The sequence below is a fragment of the Chiloscyllium punctatum genome, chromosome 44, assembly GCF_047496795.1.
Source record: "Chiloscyllium punctatum isolate Juve2018m chromosome 44, sChiPun1.3, whole genome shotgun sequence".
Lineage (NCBI taxonomy): Eukaryota > Metazoa > Chordata > Chondrichthyes > Orectolobiformes > Hemiscylliidae > Chiloscyllium > Chiloscyllium punctatum.
The window spans coordinates 17,953,399-17,969,074 of NC_092782.1; the positions used below are offsets into that span (position 1 = coordinate 17,953,399).

Genomic DNA, 15,676 nt, shown 5'->3' on the forward strand with positions numbered 1-15,676 from the left:
TACAACTCATGCGAATGATTTGAACACACCTAAGATGGTTCTTAAATCTTTAATCAGTTAGAATGGAGGTGCAGGTTTTATTGATTAATATGCAAATCCCAGAATTCCTTACAAGTCACTGCCCTGAGATAATTTAAAGTCTTATCAAAATAAAGGAGGTGACACCTTCAGTCAGGCAATGTATTTTAGGTGTGAGGTCTTGTTTGAGTCCGTCTGTCTCTTAACTTTAAATCAGACTGGTTTTATTTCCAAAGTAGGAGTTTATAAAATGTCACATTGACTGACTGCCTACAAATTGTGTGCTTTTTGAAAAAAATAGAATGTATCTGCAAACACAAAACTGCAAATGCCAATTCCAATTTACCCCACGGATTTATGTGTGTGTGTGCGTGTGTGTGTGTGTGCGCGCGCGCGTGCGCGTACGCCTGTCTGAGAGAGAGTGTGCACGAGTGTGAGGGAGTCTATGCAACTGAGAGAGTGTGCATGAGAGTGCGTGTGTCTGAGAGAGTTTGTGTATGAGAGAGAGTGCGTGAGTGTGAGGAAGTCTATGTATCTGAGTGTGTGTGAGATACTGTATGTGTGAGTGTGTGTATGTGTTTGAGGGAGAGTGTGCGCAAGTGTGAGGGAGTCTGTGCATCTGAGAGAGTGTGTGTGAGAGAATCTGTGTGTATGTATTTGAGTATGCACGAGTGTGAGGGAGTATATGCATCTGTGAGAGTGTACATATGAGTGTGTGCCTGTGTGTGTGTGATAGAGTGTGTGCATAGAGTCTGTGTGACTGTGCACAGACGCTGTCATACACACATTCTCTTTGACACACACTCACTCCCTCCACTACAAACCCCCCCCATACACGCACACGCACACACACACACACACTCCCTCCCCCGCAACACCCCCATACCACACACACACACACAATTCGGGGCGGCACGGTGGCACAGTGGTTAGCACTGCTGCCTCACAGCTCCAGAGACCCGGGTTCAATTCCCGCCTCAGGCGACTGACTGTGTGGAGTTTGCACATTCTCCCCGTGTCTGCGTGGGTTTCCTCCGGGTGCTCCGGTTTCCTCCCACAGTCCAAAGATGTGCGGGTCAGGTGAATTGGCTATGCTAAATTGCCCGTAGTGTTAGGTAAGGGGTAAATGTAGGGGTATGGGTGGGTTGCGCTTCGGCGGGTCGGTGTGGACTTGTTGGGCCGAAGGGCCTGTTTCCACACTGTAAGTAATCTAATCTAATCTAAACACACACATATAAATCCGTGGGGTAAATTGGCATTGGCATTTGCAGTTTTGTGTTTGCAGATACATTCTATCTTTTTCAAAAAGCACACAATTTGTAGGTAGTCAGTCAATGTGGCATTTTATAAACTCCTACTTTGGAAATAAAACCAATCTGACTCTAGGTTAAGACACCAACAGATTCCAAACAAGACCTCACACCTAAAATACATTGTCTGACTGAAGGTGTGACCTCCTTGATATTGATAACACCTTAATTTATCTCAGGGCAGTGACTTGAAAAGAATTCTGGGATTTGCATATTAATCAAAAAAACATGTACCTCCATTCTAACGGATTAAAGATTTAAGAGCCATCTTCGGTGTGTTCAATTCATTCACATGAGTTGTATAATCCTTTTATCTTTTCCTTATAAAGTCTGTACCTAAAGTCTTCCTCTCTCCCTAGCAGCACTCCAAAAGGTAGGATTTTCAAATAAAACCATTGGACTACAATCTGGTGTCATGTGATTTTTGACTTTGTCCAATCCAATCCAACACTGGCATCTCCACATCATGTGAGAGAGAGTGTGTGAGAATGAGACAGTGAGAGTGTGTGTGAGAGAGAGAGTGAGAGAAAGAGAAGAGACAGTGTGTGTGAGAAAAGGTGTGTGTATGAGAGAGAAGAGAGAGTATCTGAGAGTGTCTGTGTGTGTGTGAGTGAGTATTTGGGGAAGGGGCTGTGAGAGTGAGAGGGAAGATGAACAAGGCACAGCGTTGAACACTCCTGGTCTATCACTGATATAATGAGGTGAAGCTTTCACATTTTTGAAAGAGAATCATCAGAGAGATCACTGGGAGAAGAATTGTACGTCATACAGAATAAACTGTCATGAGGTACAGCTAACTTTGAGCATTTTAAAGAAAACGCATTCTTCTCAGTTAAAGAATGAGAACATTTCCAAAGATACACTGTATTCAAGAAAATTAATCTGCTCAACTTGTTTACAGTGATGTGTTGCCATGGAAGCATGATCACTTTGCTGGATCAACTCAGTATCAGAACACAGGTATCCTAATGTGTTTTTGGGGTAATAGTCTGTGTTGCCTAGAGGCAGTGAAATTAAAAACTGTCAATTATACTGAAGCTGTGTCCTTTAACTGCACCTTTTTGATATGTGAGTTCCACTGTTCAGCATCTTCAACATCATCTCACAACACTTCATAGGCACAGAAAAAACTGACGCCAAGCAAAAGAAAGCAGTGTCAGGACAGATGGACCAAGATTCAGTCGAAGGCAAAGATTGGAGAGATGTTAAAAGGGTAAGGGAGAGGTTGTGAATTTTAGCGAGACAGTTCTAGAGACTGCAGTGTAGACAGCTGAAGTTACAGCCAGCTGCCTGAGGTGGTGTGAAGGATATTGAAAATCCAGTTGAGGTCAGGAAGGAGGAAGGCAGAGCGATAAGAGAAGCCGGTGCAAGGCTATGAAAGGATATGAAGGCAAGAGTAAGTATTTGAGGAATGAGCTGTTGCTGGAGTGGGGTCGTGGACGTAGTCAGAGCAGTGGAGCAGTTGTGTTGGAGCCAAAGATGGAGGAGGGGTTAACAGTGGGAGATTGGCAAGTGGAAATATTGAATCTGAAGAAATAATGGGGTGGATTTGTGTTTCAGCAGTTAATAAGCTGAGACAGATACAGAGGTGGGTGATATTACAGGAAGAGGGTGGAGAGGAGTATCAGGTGATGGCCATAGGGTTGGAAGCTCAGCTCAGGGCAAAATTTCAAACGATCTGGCTTAGCCTCAAACAGTGACTCATTAACTAGTGGTTGGGAAACCATTCATTCAGGGTAGTGAAAAGATTGGCTTTATCTTTCCAATATATAATTGTGTCACACATGCAGTATGACAAATGAGAGACTGTCACGGAGCCAGGAGTTGAGAGGGAGATGGATATTGACTAGGAACTTAAACTGAAAGACTTTTAGCAGTAAGATAAGGAAAAGCTTTGACACACTGGCAAGGAGGGCCGAATGCTCTTCTGCAAACCCCCATCGATGTCAAGTCAATTGTCAAAATCTGGGCTTGGCAGAACTTTTTCACCAAAGATACTGAATGGTATTGGTCAAAGGCATGAATACAGACACAGCTGAGCCCTGGTCTCATTGGAGTGGATAGCATCGAGAGGTTGAACAACCTCCTCCAGTTCCTGCCACCTGCAATATGTTGGCTCTAAGTCAGACCAGAGCCTAAGAATGACATCTTCAATGGAAATATTGAATTAACCCATTCACTATAAGAGAGACATTAAAATATTGAATCTGAATGCAATTGGTCTTTGAAGATAGGAGGGAGGGGGATGCAATGAGAAAGGGGATGGGTCAGTGAGAAAGGGAGACCAGTGAGAAATGCAGGGAATGCCCAGTGAGAAACAAGTGATGATATCTGTTACAAAGCAAGACCAATAGTCACCCCTCTGCCACAATCACAGAGGGAAGGTATGTGCTTCCTGCTCAGTGGGAGATTTCATACACACTGATCTCCCCAATCTGGCTCTTCCCTTCCTTCCTGCTCCAGTCATTACTTACTGATCCTGGTTTGGTCAACCTTCTGACAGAATCTTTACTCCTATGTTTCGATCCTCTCATTCTCATAAGTAACCTGGCTGCTGTTGAAGAAAATGTTGTATCTGTCTGTAGCTCTCCCTAAAATATTGCATAATAAATATTGAATTTGTTGGGTCTAAGATATTGAAAGACACTTCTCACATAGTATGTATAGTTAGTACGTTTGCAGATGACACCAAAATGGGAGGTGTAGTGGATAGCGAAGAAGGTTACCTCAGATTACAATGGGATCTTGATCAGATGGGGCAATGGGCTGATGACTGGCAGATGGAGTTTAGTTTAGATAAATGTGAGGTGCTGCATTTTGGAAGAGCAAATAAAAGCAGGACTTATACACTTAATTGTAAGGTCCTGGGGAGTGTTGCTGAACAAAGAGACCTTGGAGTACAGCTTTATAGTTCCTTGGAAGTAGAGTCGCAGGTAGATAGGATAGTGAAGAAGGCATTTGGTATGCTTTCCTTTATTGGATAGAGCATTGAGTATAAGAGTTGGGAGGTCATGTTGCGGCTGTACAGGACATTGGTTAGGCCATTTTTGGAATATTGCATGCAATTCTGCTCTCCCTCCTATCGGAAGGAATTTGTGAAACTTGAAAGGTTCAGAAAAAATTTACAAGGATGCAACCAGGATTTGAGCTACAGGGAGAAGCTGTATAGGCTAGAACATCGGAGGTAGAGGAGTGACCTTATAGAGGTTTATAAAATCATGAGGGGCATGGATATGATAAATAGACAAGGACTTTTCTGTGGGGTGGGTGAGTCCAGAACTAGAGGGCATAGGTTTAGGGTGAGAGGGGAAAAGTTTATAAGGGACCTAAGGGGCAACATTTTCACACAGAAGGTGGTACGTGTATGGAATGAGCTACCAGAGGAAGTAGTGGGGGCTGGTACAATTATAACATTTAAAAGGCATCTGGATGGGTATATAAATTGGAAGGGATTTGAGGGATATGGGCCAGGTGCTGGTGGGTGGGACTAGATTAGATTAGGATATCTGGTCGGCATGGTTGAGTTGGATTGAAGGGTTTGTTTCCATGCTGTACATCTTTTTGACTATGACTCTATGACATACATCTTAGTGTAGATCTAGTCTCATTGTTTATCATATATTAGCACTTGGACATTCGTCAAAAATACTAAAGCAATGCCTAACAGTAAAAGGACTGTATTGTTTTAAGAGGTCACAGAATGGTTGACCCAGTCAGACTCTGTGAAATCAGCTGGAGGTAATGAATGCTAAGGGCAAACAATTGGACTACTTCCAGCTAAATGTCAGCACTAACCAAGGATTGCTATCCCAGTCTGTTTCCCAGTCTCCTGGTGACCACAAACAATTAGGAATGAGCCACCAGTCACTGGATATTCAATGAGCTGATTTAAAGTCAGATATAAATAACTGCATTTCTGATTAGTAAATAGGAAATAGGTAATAGTAATAACCATTGCTGGTCATGGAATCTCAACACTCATAGGCATGTGACAATTGCAAGAGAACTTTAATCCATCTGTGCAATTCTTGGTGAGATAAAAAGGAGAGATTATATTTTATTTCCTTAATGTGTAGATGTTAGAGACACCTATATAAGTAAATATGTGGGTATGTGTAACCTACACTCAAGGAATCTAAGTTGCTTTGGCATATTGTACTCCAGAGCTACAGAGAGTGATGTGTGATCTCTCATGTTCGTACCACCTACCAATGGCCTAAGATTTAGAAGTTGATCCTCAATCTGTTTGTCTGCATTGTGAACGTGCCATCCCTTGCTACCAAGCCCTTGAATGGGATTCAAACTCATAGACAGGGATGTTACTCACTGGGTCTGTGTACTGCTGAATAGAGAGACATGAGGGGGCTCTGTGATGCAGAGGTAATGTCCCTATCCCTGAGCCAGGCGGCCTGGGTTCAAGTCCAACTTGTTCCCAAGGTGTGTAATAACATCTCAGAACTGGTCAATGAGAAAAGATGCTGACAAGAGAGATATGATACTAAAGTAAAAACAATGACTGCAGATGCTGGAAACCAGATTCTGGATTAGAGGTGATACTAAGGCTTTTCACTGTGACTCATCAGGCAAGAATGCCAACCTTCAGCCAAAGAATTTATATTGCAGGAGAAAAGGGTGCTGATTGGTTGGCAGGTTAACTCTGATTGGCCAAAGTGTTGCCATGGCCAAAGCAACAAGGAACTATAACCTACTAAAGGCCCAGTTCATTGATAAAAGGTAATACAGAGGAACCTAAAATATCCAGGATTCAATTATCCGAATATTGGATTATCCGGCAAGATCGCAACGTCCTGATGTTCAGCCAAACTATGTTATCCAGAATTTGATTATCCGGAATTTGATTAACCAAACAAAATACTCCCCTGCTGTGTCCTTCAGATAATTGAGGTTCCTGTGTATCTGTTTGAATGTATTCCTTTTGCTTGCAGAGAGCAGGTCCCTACATATGGATGCTCTCCTAACAAACATAACCCAGCCACAATGTGAGTTGAACTGTTCATTGTAAATTGGTGGTTAGTGTAGCTACTATCACACTCATGATTGTTTGGCAGGTACTGCAAAGTCATTGAATCACATCTAACATGGATATCATGCTTTGTGAGCATGGGCTGTTTGAGTACAGTTTGTATTCAGGCTGTTATGAAGTGCCAAAGGAATGTTCTAGTTACTTGATCAGGGGGTCGCTGACACATTAGGCCCACACTCCAGGTGCCAAATCTGAAATCCTTACATGATGTTTTGAATTGTATGGTAGGCACACTCTTCTCTTGGACTAGCAGCAGCTTCTTATTAGTAACAGCGTGAATCAGCTAGCTTTTTCAACTTGTCAGACGTTTCCTTTCAAGAGTGTTTGAGGCTAACAGGGTAATTTCCACATTCTAAAGTGGAGTCTTTAGCAATTTGGCAGGTTTGCGAGAGGTACATTGTGAGCAATGGTCTGATCAGGCTAGCCATTGTCCCAAAGGACAGTTTTGATGCATTCTGTTTCTGCAAGCTGGCTGCAATCTTGCATGACTCTATTTCAACAACTGCTGTTGAAACCAATCATTGCAGCGTGTGGATCTATATTAATCCCAATCTGATCAGTAAAGATTGGCTTGTGATTGACAATGGTAAAGAGCCCTTTGCTCCTACAGCATAAATTATTATTGCTCAAAATGTATCTTTCTTATATTTGTCCTGACTCATCCTGTTTCTCATTTGAGCAATATTCGAATCCTTACCCCCATTTCCAAGTGTTGTGTGAATTATTTTTGATTAAAGTTACCACATACAATAACTCACCCACAATGACGTTGTCAGTTATTTTTAATTGGACAACAGTAAACAACTAAAATAGAGGTTGCTGATACGTGAACTATGACTTTATCAGGATAATTATCTGCAGATTTTGTATTAATCTTCAGGATTGCTGGATTGAAACAGGTTGAATGGACAGAGAGTTTACTTCAGCTGCCTCACTGACTTCGTTCAATTGTTGTTCAACTCGTATTACCCCCTTGTTCAGACTCTGCTGGTCATTCACAGCAGAGCATTTATTACACTGAATTAGTGAACTAATTAGATTAAACTGCTCAGCCTTAAACTAAAGAGAAAGTGAGGACTGCAGATGCTGGAGATCGGAGTCAAGAGCGTGGTGCTGGGAAAGCACAGCAGATCAGGCTGCATCTGAGGAGCAGGAGAATCAACGGTTCGGGCGTAAGCCTGATGAAGGGCTTATGCCCAAAACGTCAACTCTCTTGCTTCTGGGATGCTGCCTGACCAGCTGTGCTTTTCCAGCACCACACTCTCGACTCAACCTTAAACTAAGGGAGAGTGATTAAATGACTACATTTGTTTGTTGCTTTTGTTTCGTGCTTGATTTTTAAAAAATTTATTCATGGGATGAGAGCTTCACTGGCTAGACCAGCCTTTATTGCCCACCCCTAACTGCCCAGGTAAGGATATCAGTACACCATTAGATAAGGCAACTTTTTATTTTTATGAATGAGAGATATGGTTTGACAATAGCACGTATATGGTAATAGCTGACACACAACACTGACAATCTCTCAAACCCTGCTTCACTGAAAACAATCAACATTTGGTGGCTTTAACACTTTACAATGCAGATCATGCCAGATAGTAATGTTTTGGCATTGTCACTGGTCTAGTATTCCAGAAGGCAGCATGGTGGCTCAGTGGTTAGCACTGCTGCCTCACAGCACCAGGGACCCGGGTTCAATTCCAGCCTCGGGTGACTGTCTTTGTGGAGTTTGCCCATTCTCCCTGTGTCTGCGTGGGTTTCCTCCCACAATCCAAAAATGTGCAGGTCAGGTGAATTGGCCATTCTAAATTGCCCGTAGTGTTAGGTGCATTAGTAGGGAGTAGGGAATGGGCCTGGGTGGGTTGCTCTTCGGAGGGTAGGTGTGGACTTGTTGGGCCAAAGAGCCTGTTTTCGCACTGTAGGGAATCTAATCTAATCTAATCAGGCCCTGGCTAATGCTCTGGTTCAAATTCTACCAGGTCTGCTGATGGAATTTCAATTCAATTCATAAATCTGGACATGAGCTGTCATCGAATGTCATCAACAACCCATCCAGTCCACTAATGTCCTTTAGAGAAGGAAATTGCCATCCTCACCTGGTCTGGCCTACATGTGACTCCAGACCCACATCAATGTGGCTGAATCTGAAGTGCCCTCTGAAATGGCTGAGTGAGCCACTCAGTTCAAGGGCAACTAGGAATGGGCAAGAAGTGCTGGCCCAGTCATGTCTCATGAAAATTATGTTGAAAAAAAACGTTTACATCATGAGAGGATCCCAAAATGTTTTGCAGCCAATGAAGTATGCTCACTGTTGAAATACAGAAATGTAGCAGCCAATTTGGATATGGGAGGACCCACAATGTCTTCATGATATTGGCTCTGGGGTATTAACTGACCAGGACACCCCACCACCACCCACCCCCTCCCCCCCATCCTTCTGTAAAAGTTTTGCTTTGCTTTGATTTAATTTATTATTGTCACATGTACCTGGGTACAGTGAAAAGTTTTGTTTTGTGTGCAGTACAGGCAGATCATACCATACAAAGTGCATTAGGGTCATAGAACAGAGAGAAGAATACAATGTTACAGCTGCAAGAGAAGATGCACAGACAGCAGGATCAACATTTAATTTAAAACTTGAGAAGTTTATTCAGAAATCTAATAACAGCAGGTAAGAGGCTGTTCTTGAATTTGTTGGTACGTGCTTTTAAGTTTTGTATCTTCTTAATGACTTATATACTTAATGGTTAGGTCATGGGAAATGTTGTTGAACAAAGAGACCTTGGAGTGCAGGTTCATAGTTCCTTGAAAGTGGAGTCACAGGTATCTAGGATAGTGAAGAAGGTGTTTGGTATGCTTTTGTTTATTGGTCAATGCACTGAGTATAGGAGTTAGGAGGTCATGTTGTGGCTGTACAGGACATTGGTTAGGCCACTTTTGAAATTTTGCGTGCAATTCTGGTCTCCCTGCTATAGGAAGGATGTTGTGAAACTTGAAAGGGTTCAGAAAAGATTTACAAGGACATTGCCAGGGTTGGAGGATTTGAGCTATAGGGAGAGGCTGAATAGGCTGGGGCTGTTTTCCCTGGAGCATTGAAGGCTGAGGGTTGACCTTATATAAAATTGCAAGGGGCATGGATAGGGTAAATAGGCAAAGTCTTTTCCCTGGGGTGGGTGTGTCCAAAATTAGACAGCATAGGCTTAGGGTGAGAGGGGAAAGATTTAAAAGGATCCTAAGGGGTAATTTTATCACGCAGAGGGTGGTGAATGTATGGAATGAGTTGCCAGAGGAAGTGGTGGAGGCTGGTACTATTACAACATTTAAAAGGCATCTGGATGGATATATGAATCAGAAGGGTTTAAGAGGGATATTGGCCAAATGCTGGCAAATGGAACTAGATTAATTTAGAATATCTAGTCAGCATGGACGTGTTAGACCAAAGTGTCTGTTTCCATGCTAGGAGCTGGGAGGAGTGAAGGAGGATTGGTGCTGACAGTGCAGCATTCCCTCAGTACTGTGCAGTGATGCTGACCTGTATTTTTGTGGAGTCGAGTGTGAACACACTGACCCTACCAGGACATGCCCGATAATGGACGTGGGGTGAGCAACACTCACTTATTATCCTCTCCCCTCAGGTTGATCACCCTCTGCAGGTTTCCCCTGGGAGAACAGAAATCAGAGCCTACTTCAACCAATCAGACAGAGAAATACAATGGCGGAGTTTCTAAAACACAAATGCGGATGTTTTTCTTCCTTACAAACTGTTGTTTATTAGCGGTACACAGAGGAAAGGCTCATCAAGTGGTTCAGACTGTTGGACATTGAGGGCCAAGTGATAGAGTCATCACCCTGACAGAGGAAAAACAGTTTTAAGAGAAAGGAACACTTGGAAAATAATGTATATTTTGAAGTAAACAAGACAAGATGGACCAGTATGTCTCGTTCATAGGTCTTACCATTTATTCTTTCTGGAACAGACGACACCCATTAGAGCTGACATTCCTGCATCTATCAATGATGTTTATTCCAATTAAAAGTGTTTGGAATCAGGTTACAGATCAGCCATGATCTCATACAACAGTCTAGAGGAGACATATAGCCTCCCCCATTCTCCAATGTTCCTATAAATCTACGCATGCTCACTATTTATTTGAGAGATTGTGAAGCTGGTCATTGAGAAGCAGAGGAATCAGTGACAGGGAACATTACACAGAAGTTCACACACTCTGATCAGCACTTACCAATTCATCAGGCTGAGGGGCAATGGCATTCAACAAGGGAGAGAGAGGGAAGCGAATGGTCTCAAACTGCCATTTGAAGGTGAAGTGGATGGAAAATTGTGCAATAATCCAGATGGTGATGTAGTCGTTAACCTGCGGATATGGAACACCAAGTCACACAGCAACAAACTGATATCACAAGTTCAGTTAGGGTCAGAGGTCGGGTCGCATCAACCCGCGTTATGTTTACTCGTACTTCAGAGAGGTAAGAAGAATTGAAGGGCTTCAGATGGTTTCAGGGGATTTAATAAGGTAGAGATAGAATCCCCAATGGTTGCCTGGGCCTGAAAAGCGAGCCTGTAACTAAAGATAAAACAGGACATAGCAGATAGAAGCAAGCCATTCAGCCTCTTAAATCTGCTCTGCCAGTCATTAAGATGATAGCTAATCTAATGTGCCCTTAACTCTATTTTCCTGCCTCTCCCTATTACCCTGGATTCCCTTGATAATCAACTTTCTGCCTAATCCAGCCTTGAATATAGACAAATGATCCTGTCTCCACTGATCCCTCCCTCAGATAGAGATTTCCAAAGGTTAAGAACATTCCAAGGGAAGAAATGTTTCCTAATCTTACTTTGAAACTTGTGCCTGTAGACTCAGCCCACAAGGGGAAATGTTCTCTCAGAATCTACCTTGTCAAATCCCCTCAGGATTTAAATGTTTCAGTGAGATCATCTCTCATTCTCCTAAACACCAATGGATACAGGAACAAACTGCTCAAACATCCCTCTGAAGATACCCCATTCATCCCAGAAATTAACCTTCTGTAAACTCTCCTAGGAAAATATATTCCTTCTTAATGAAGCTGTATACAATAGTGGTCTCACCGGTGCACTGTCCAGTTGCAGCAAGACTCCACAATGTTTGTTTCCCATACCTCTTTGCAATAAAGGCCAACGTTCCATTTACCTCCTGATTCCTCCTCATCCTCTTTCCCCTCCTCATCCTCAACTTCTTCCCTTTCTTTCCTCCTCCCCTCCTCATCTTTCATTCTCATCTTCCTCCTCCTCATTGTCTCTCTCCTCCCCTTCATCATCCCTTCTCCTCCTTCCGTCCTCATTCTCCCCTCCTCCTCACCTTATCCTCCTCTTCCTCCTGATCCTCCCCCTCCCCTTCCCTCTCCTCCCCCCTCAGTCCTTCACCCCTCTGCCTGTCTTCCTCTCGGTTGCCCCTTACCCTCAATCTTTATAAAGGTGAACACTGTAACAGTTTTGGAAACCATGTGACCAAAGGTCGTGATTTGATGTCACATGACTGAGCCTCCATACCTTCAAGAGCAGTTTGCTCACTCTCTGATGGTTGCACTTATCATTGACTCCCACCAGACCGCAGGGTTACTGTTTCACAGCTCAGACCCTATTGGCACTAACCTTGACCCAAATTGGTTCAGGGAGCTTTCCCCTCCTTGGCCACTGCCAATTCTTCAGTGTTGTTTTGTCTTCATCGATCATCAGGCCACCCTGCTCATGGAACTGCAACACGATTCTCCTCCTGATAACAACATCAGGAAGAGCAATCAGACACAATCACTCCTCTACCAGTCAGATTGTGCAGGCCACTCTTCCATTACTGGAAGAGAGATTACTCAGCACGAAGGAAGGGAGAGTGTAAGGACAGAGATTGTGAGTAGGGAGTCCAGTATTGGGGTGGGGGAAATTTAATCAGGCAAGAGAGAGGCAGAGGGCAAAATGCTCAGGCCAGTGTGATAATTGGCTGAAAGAGTTAAATCACAAGGACAATTTGCATTAAAGGGAAGTGGTGGTACAGATGTCATAACAATGATCCTTGAAAGTGGGGTCAAAATCTACCATAACAGTTGGTGGGATTTAAATGCAATTACTAAATCTGGAATCAAAAAGCAACCATTAACCAATTGGCATTAAAAAATCCATCTGGTCCCCGACAGGGGAGTTGTCCCTACCTAGTCTGGTCTACATGTGACTCCAGACCCACGGCAATGTGGTTGACTCTCAACTGACTTCTGAAGTGGCCCAGAAAGCCTCTTCTTTCAAGGACTGTGAGGGGTGGGCAATGACAGCTGGCCTAGCTTAAATTCCCACTGATCTTTATGTCATCAAATGTGGAACTCTGCCCTTTCCAATCTGAAAAAGACCCATTCATACCTACCGTCTGCTTTCTGTTAGCCAGCCAATCTTTCATCCAGGCCAATCTCCTAAACCACATGGTTCAATTTTTCAAATAACATTTGATGAGGGTCTTTATCAAATGGACAAATTTACTTGTGGACAGTGAAACCTGGCCAAGCTGTCAGTCCCACCAGCTTCATTGAAAGTGAGGGAGAGCCAGTGAACAGTAGAAAAAGGACAATGGCAACTTAACAAGAGCAAGGATTTACATTTATGTTATATCCTCATCAATCTCAGGATCTCCCAAAGCAACTGATGAATTGTTTCAAAGCCTAGTTTTGTGGCAAAACGTATCAGCCAATGCCTTGTGATGATGCTGCTCCTTTAACAAGGTTATGGTATCCTTGGCTTTTTTCTCTGAGAGGTTGTAAAAGACACAGACTCCAAAAGGTCTACGTTTGAAGGGTTTTAGGGCCAGATTGATAATAGCTAACAGATACTGCCTGAGATTACAGGCTTTCAAGCTTTTGGGAAAAAAAAAACTTGTGCAATTTATTGGAGGGAATCCTGAGGCACAGGATGTACATGTATTTAGAAAGGCAAGGACTGATTAGGGATAGTCAACATGGCTTTGTGTGTGGGAAATCATGTCTCACAAACTTGATTGAGTTTTTTGAGGAAGTAACAAAGAGGATTGAAGAGGGCAGAGTGATGGACGTGATCTGTATGGACTTCAGTAAGGCGTTCGACAAGTCTTCCCATGGGAGACTGATGAGCAAGGTTGGATTGCATGGAATACAGGGACAACTAGCCATTTGGATACAGAACTGACTTGAAGGTAGAAGGCAGAGTGTGGTGGTGGAGGGTTGCTTTTCAGACTGGAGGCCTGTGACCAATGGAAGTGTTTCAAGGATCGGTGCTGGTCCACTGCTTTTTGTCATTTATATAATTGATTTGAATGTGAACATAGGAAGTATAGTTAGTAAGTTTGCAGATGATACCAAAATTGGTGGTGGAGTGGACAGCAAAGAAGGTTCCTTCAGACTACAATAGGATCGTGATCAGATGGGCCAATGGGCTGAGGAGTGGCAGATGGAGTTTAATTTAGGTAAATGTGAGGTGTTACATTTTGGAAAAGCAAATCAGGACAGGACTTATACACTTTGTGGTAAGGTCATAGGGAGTGTTGCTGAACAAAGAGACCTGGGAGTGCAGGTTCATAGCTCCTTGGAAGTTGAGTCGCAGGTAGATAGTGATGAAGGTATTTGGTATTAGATTAGATTAGATTACTTACAGTGTGGAAACAAGCCCTTCGGCCCAACAAGTCCACACCGACCCGCCGAAGCATGACCCACGCAGACCCATTCCCCTACATTTATACCTTCACCTAACACTTCAGGCAATTTAGCATGGCCAATTCACCTCACCTGCACATTTTTGGACTGTGGGAGGAAACCAGAGCACCCGGAGGAAACCCACGCAGATACGGGGAGAATGTGCAAACTTAACACAGTCAGTCGCCTGAGGCGGGAATTGAACCCGGGTATCTTGCGCTGTGAGGCAGCAGTGCTAACCACCATGCCACCCACAGTGCTTTCCTTTATTGGTCAGAGCATTGAGTATAAGAGTTGGGAGGTCATGTTGCGACTGTACAGGACATTGGTTAGGCCACTTTTGGAATATTGTGTGCAATTCTGGTCTCGATGTTGTGAAACTTGAAAGGGTTCAGAAAAGATTTACAAGGATGTTGCCACAATTGGAGGATTTGAGCTATAGGGAGAGGCTGAACAGGCTGGGGCTGTTTTCCCTTGGAGGTTGAGGGGTAGCCTTATAGAAGTTTATAAAATTATGGATAGGATAAATAGACAAAGTCTTTTCCCTGGGGTGGGGGAGTCCAGAACTATAGGGCATAGGTTTAGGGTGAGAGGGGATAGATATAAAAGAGACCTAAGGAGCAACGTTTTCACGCAGAGGGTGGTACATGTATGGAATGAGCTGCCAGAGGAAGTGGTGGAGGCTGGTACAATTGCAATATTTAAGAGGCATTTGGATGGGTATATGGGGATATGGGTCGAGTGCTGGATAATGGGACTAGATTAGGTTAGAATATCTGGTCAGCATGGACAAATTGGACGAAAGGGTCTGTTTCCATTCTCTATGACTCTACAATGAAAGGGGAATGGACAGTTCTCCCAGCCTAGCTTTTCTCTGGTTTGGTTTGGTTTGGTTTTGGCAGTCTGGCTATTTACTGAAAGCAGTCAGGCAGTTTAGAGTCCGCTGTGCCAAGAAACAGCTACATGGAAGAGGGTATTCCATGCTGCCATCTCTCTCTCTCCTGTAAGACCCTGAGTTTCATTTTACCTTTTGTGCCAAGGGTGTTTATGGGGATTGCTGCCTGTGTTGGGAACAGCATCATGAAATTATTATAACTCGTTGGGTTTTCAGATAGGCTAAGTTATTCTATTTTCTATTCTCTTTTGTTTGTGTTTCATCCAGTAATATTGTAAATAAACTCTGTTTTGTTTAAAACTAAGTGGTTTGACCAGCTGTATCTCTTCTGGAATATCTGTGTTACACCCTGCTTAAAACAACGAGCAAAGTTAGAGTCTTGGATACTTTCTTGAAGGGGCTTGGCCTGGTCCATAACAGCCTATACAGTAAATTTTGACAACCAGGAATTTGCAAATTGTTGGATCATCTACTTTCAGAGCTGTCACTGGGAGATAAATCTTGACCGGGATCCCTTCCTGCCTCAGTGCATCTTTGGATCTGTGCAGTGCAGCTGTGGGATCCCTCACATGTACCTCGATAATGGGATTGTAGCATGTTAAAGATTTCCCAACCACAGAATATCCCAAAACACAGCCAAGCTGGCACTTTTGATCTTTAGAGTAAAACGCAGGGACCAATTTACACAGTTAATCTGATTTGTGATGT

General features: G+C 43.3%; 1 protein-coding gene across 1 annotated transcript in view; it reads right to left on the reverse strand.

Annotated features, from left to right (window-relative positions):
* LOC140466600 (uncharacterized) overlaps positions 1–15,676 on the reverse strand; it is a 154,513-nt gene that overhangs the window by 71,928 nt on the left and 66,909 nt on the right. Inside the window, exons 10-11 of the mRNA XM_072562051.1 lie at positions 12,023–12,143; positions 10,614–10,745 (exon numbers count right to left, since the gene is read on the reverse strand). Of these exons, the coding sequence (XP_072418152.1) occupies positions 10,614–10,745; positions 12,023–12,143 (253 nt within the window). The remainder of the gene's footprint in view (positions 1–10,613; positions 10,746–12,022; positions 12,144–15,676) is intronic.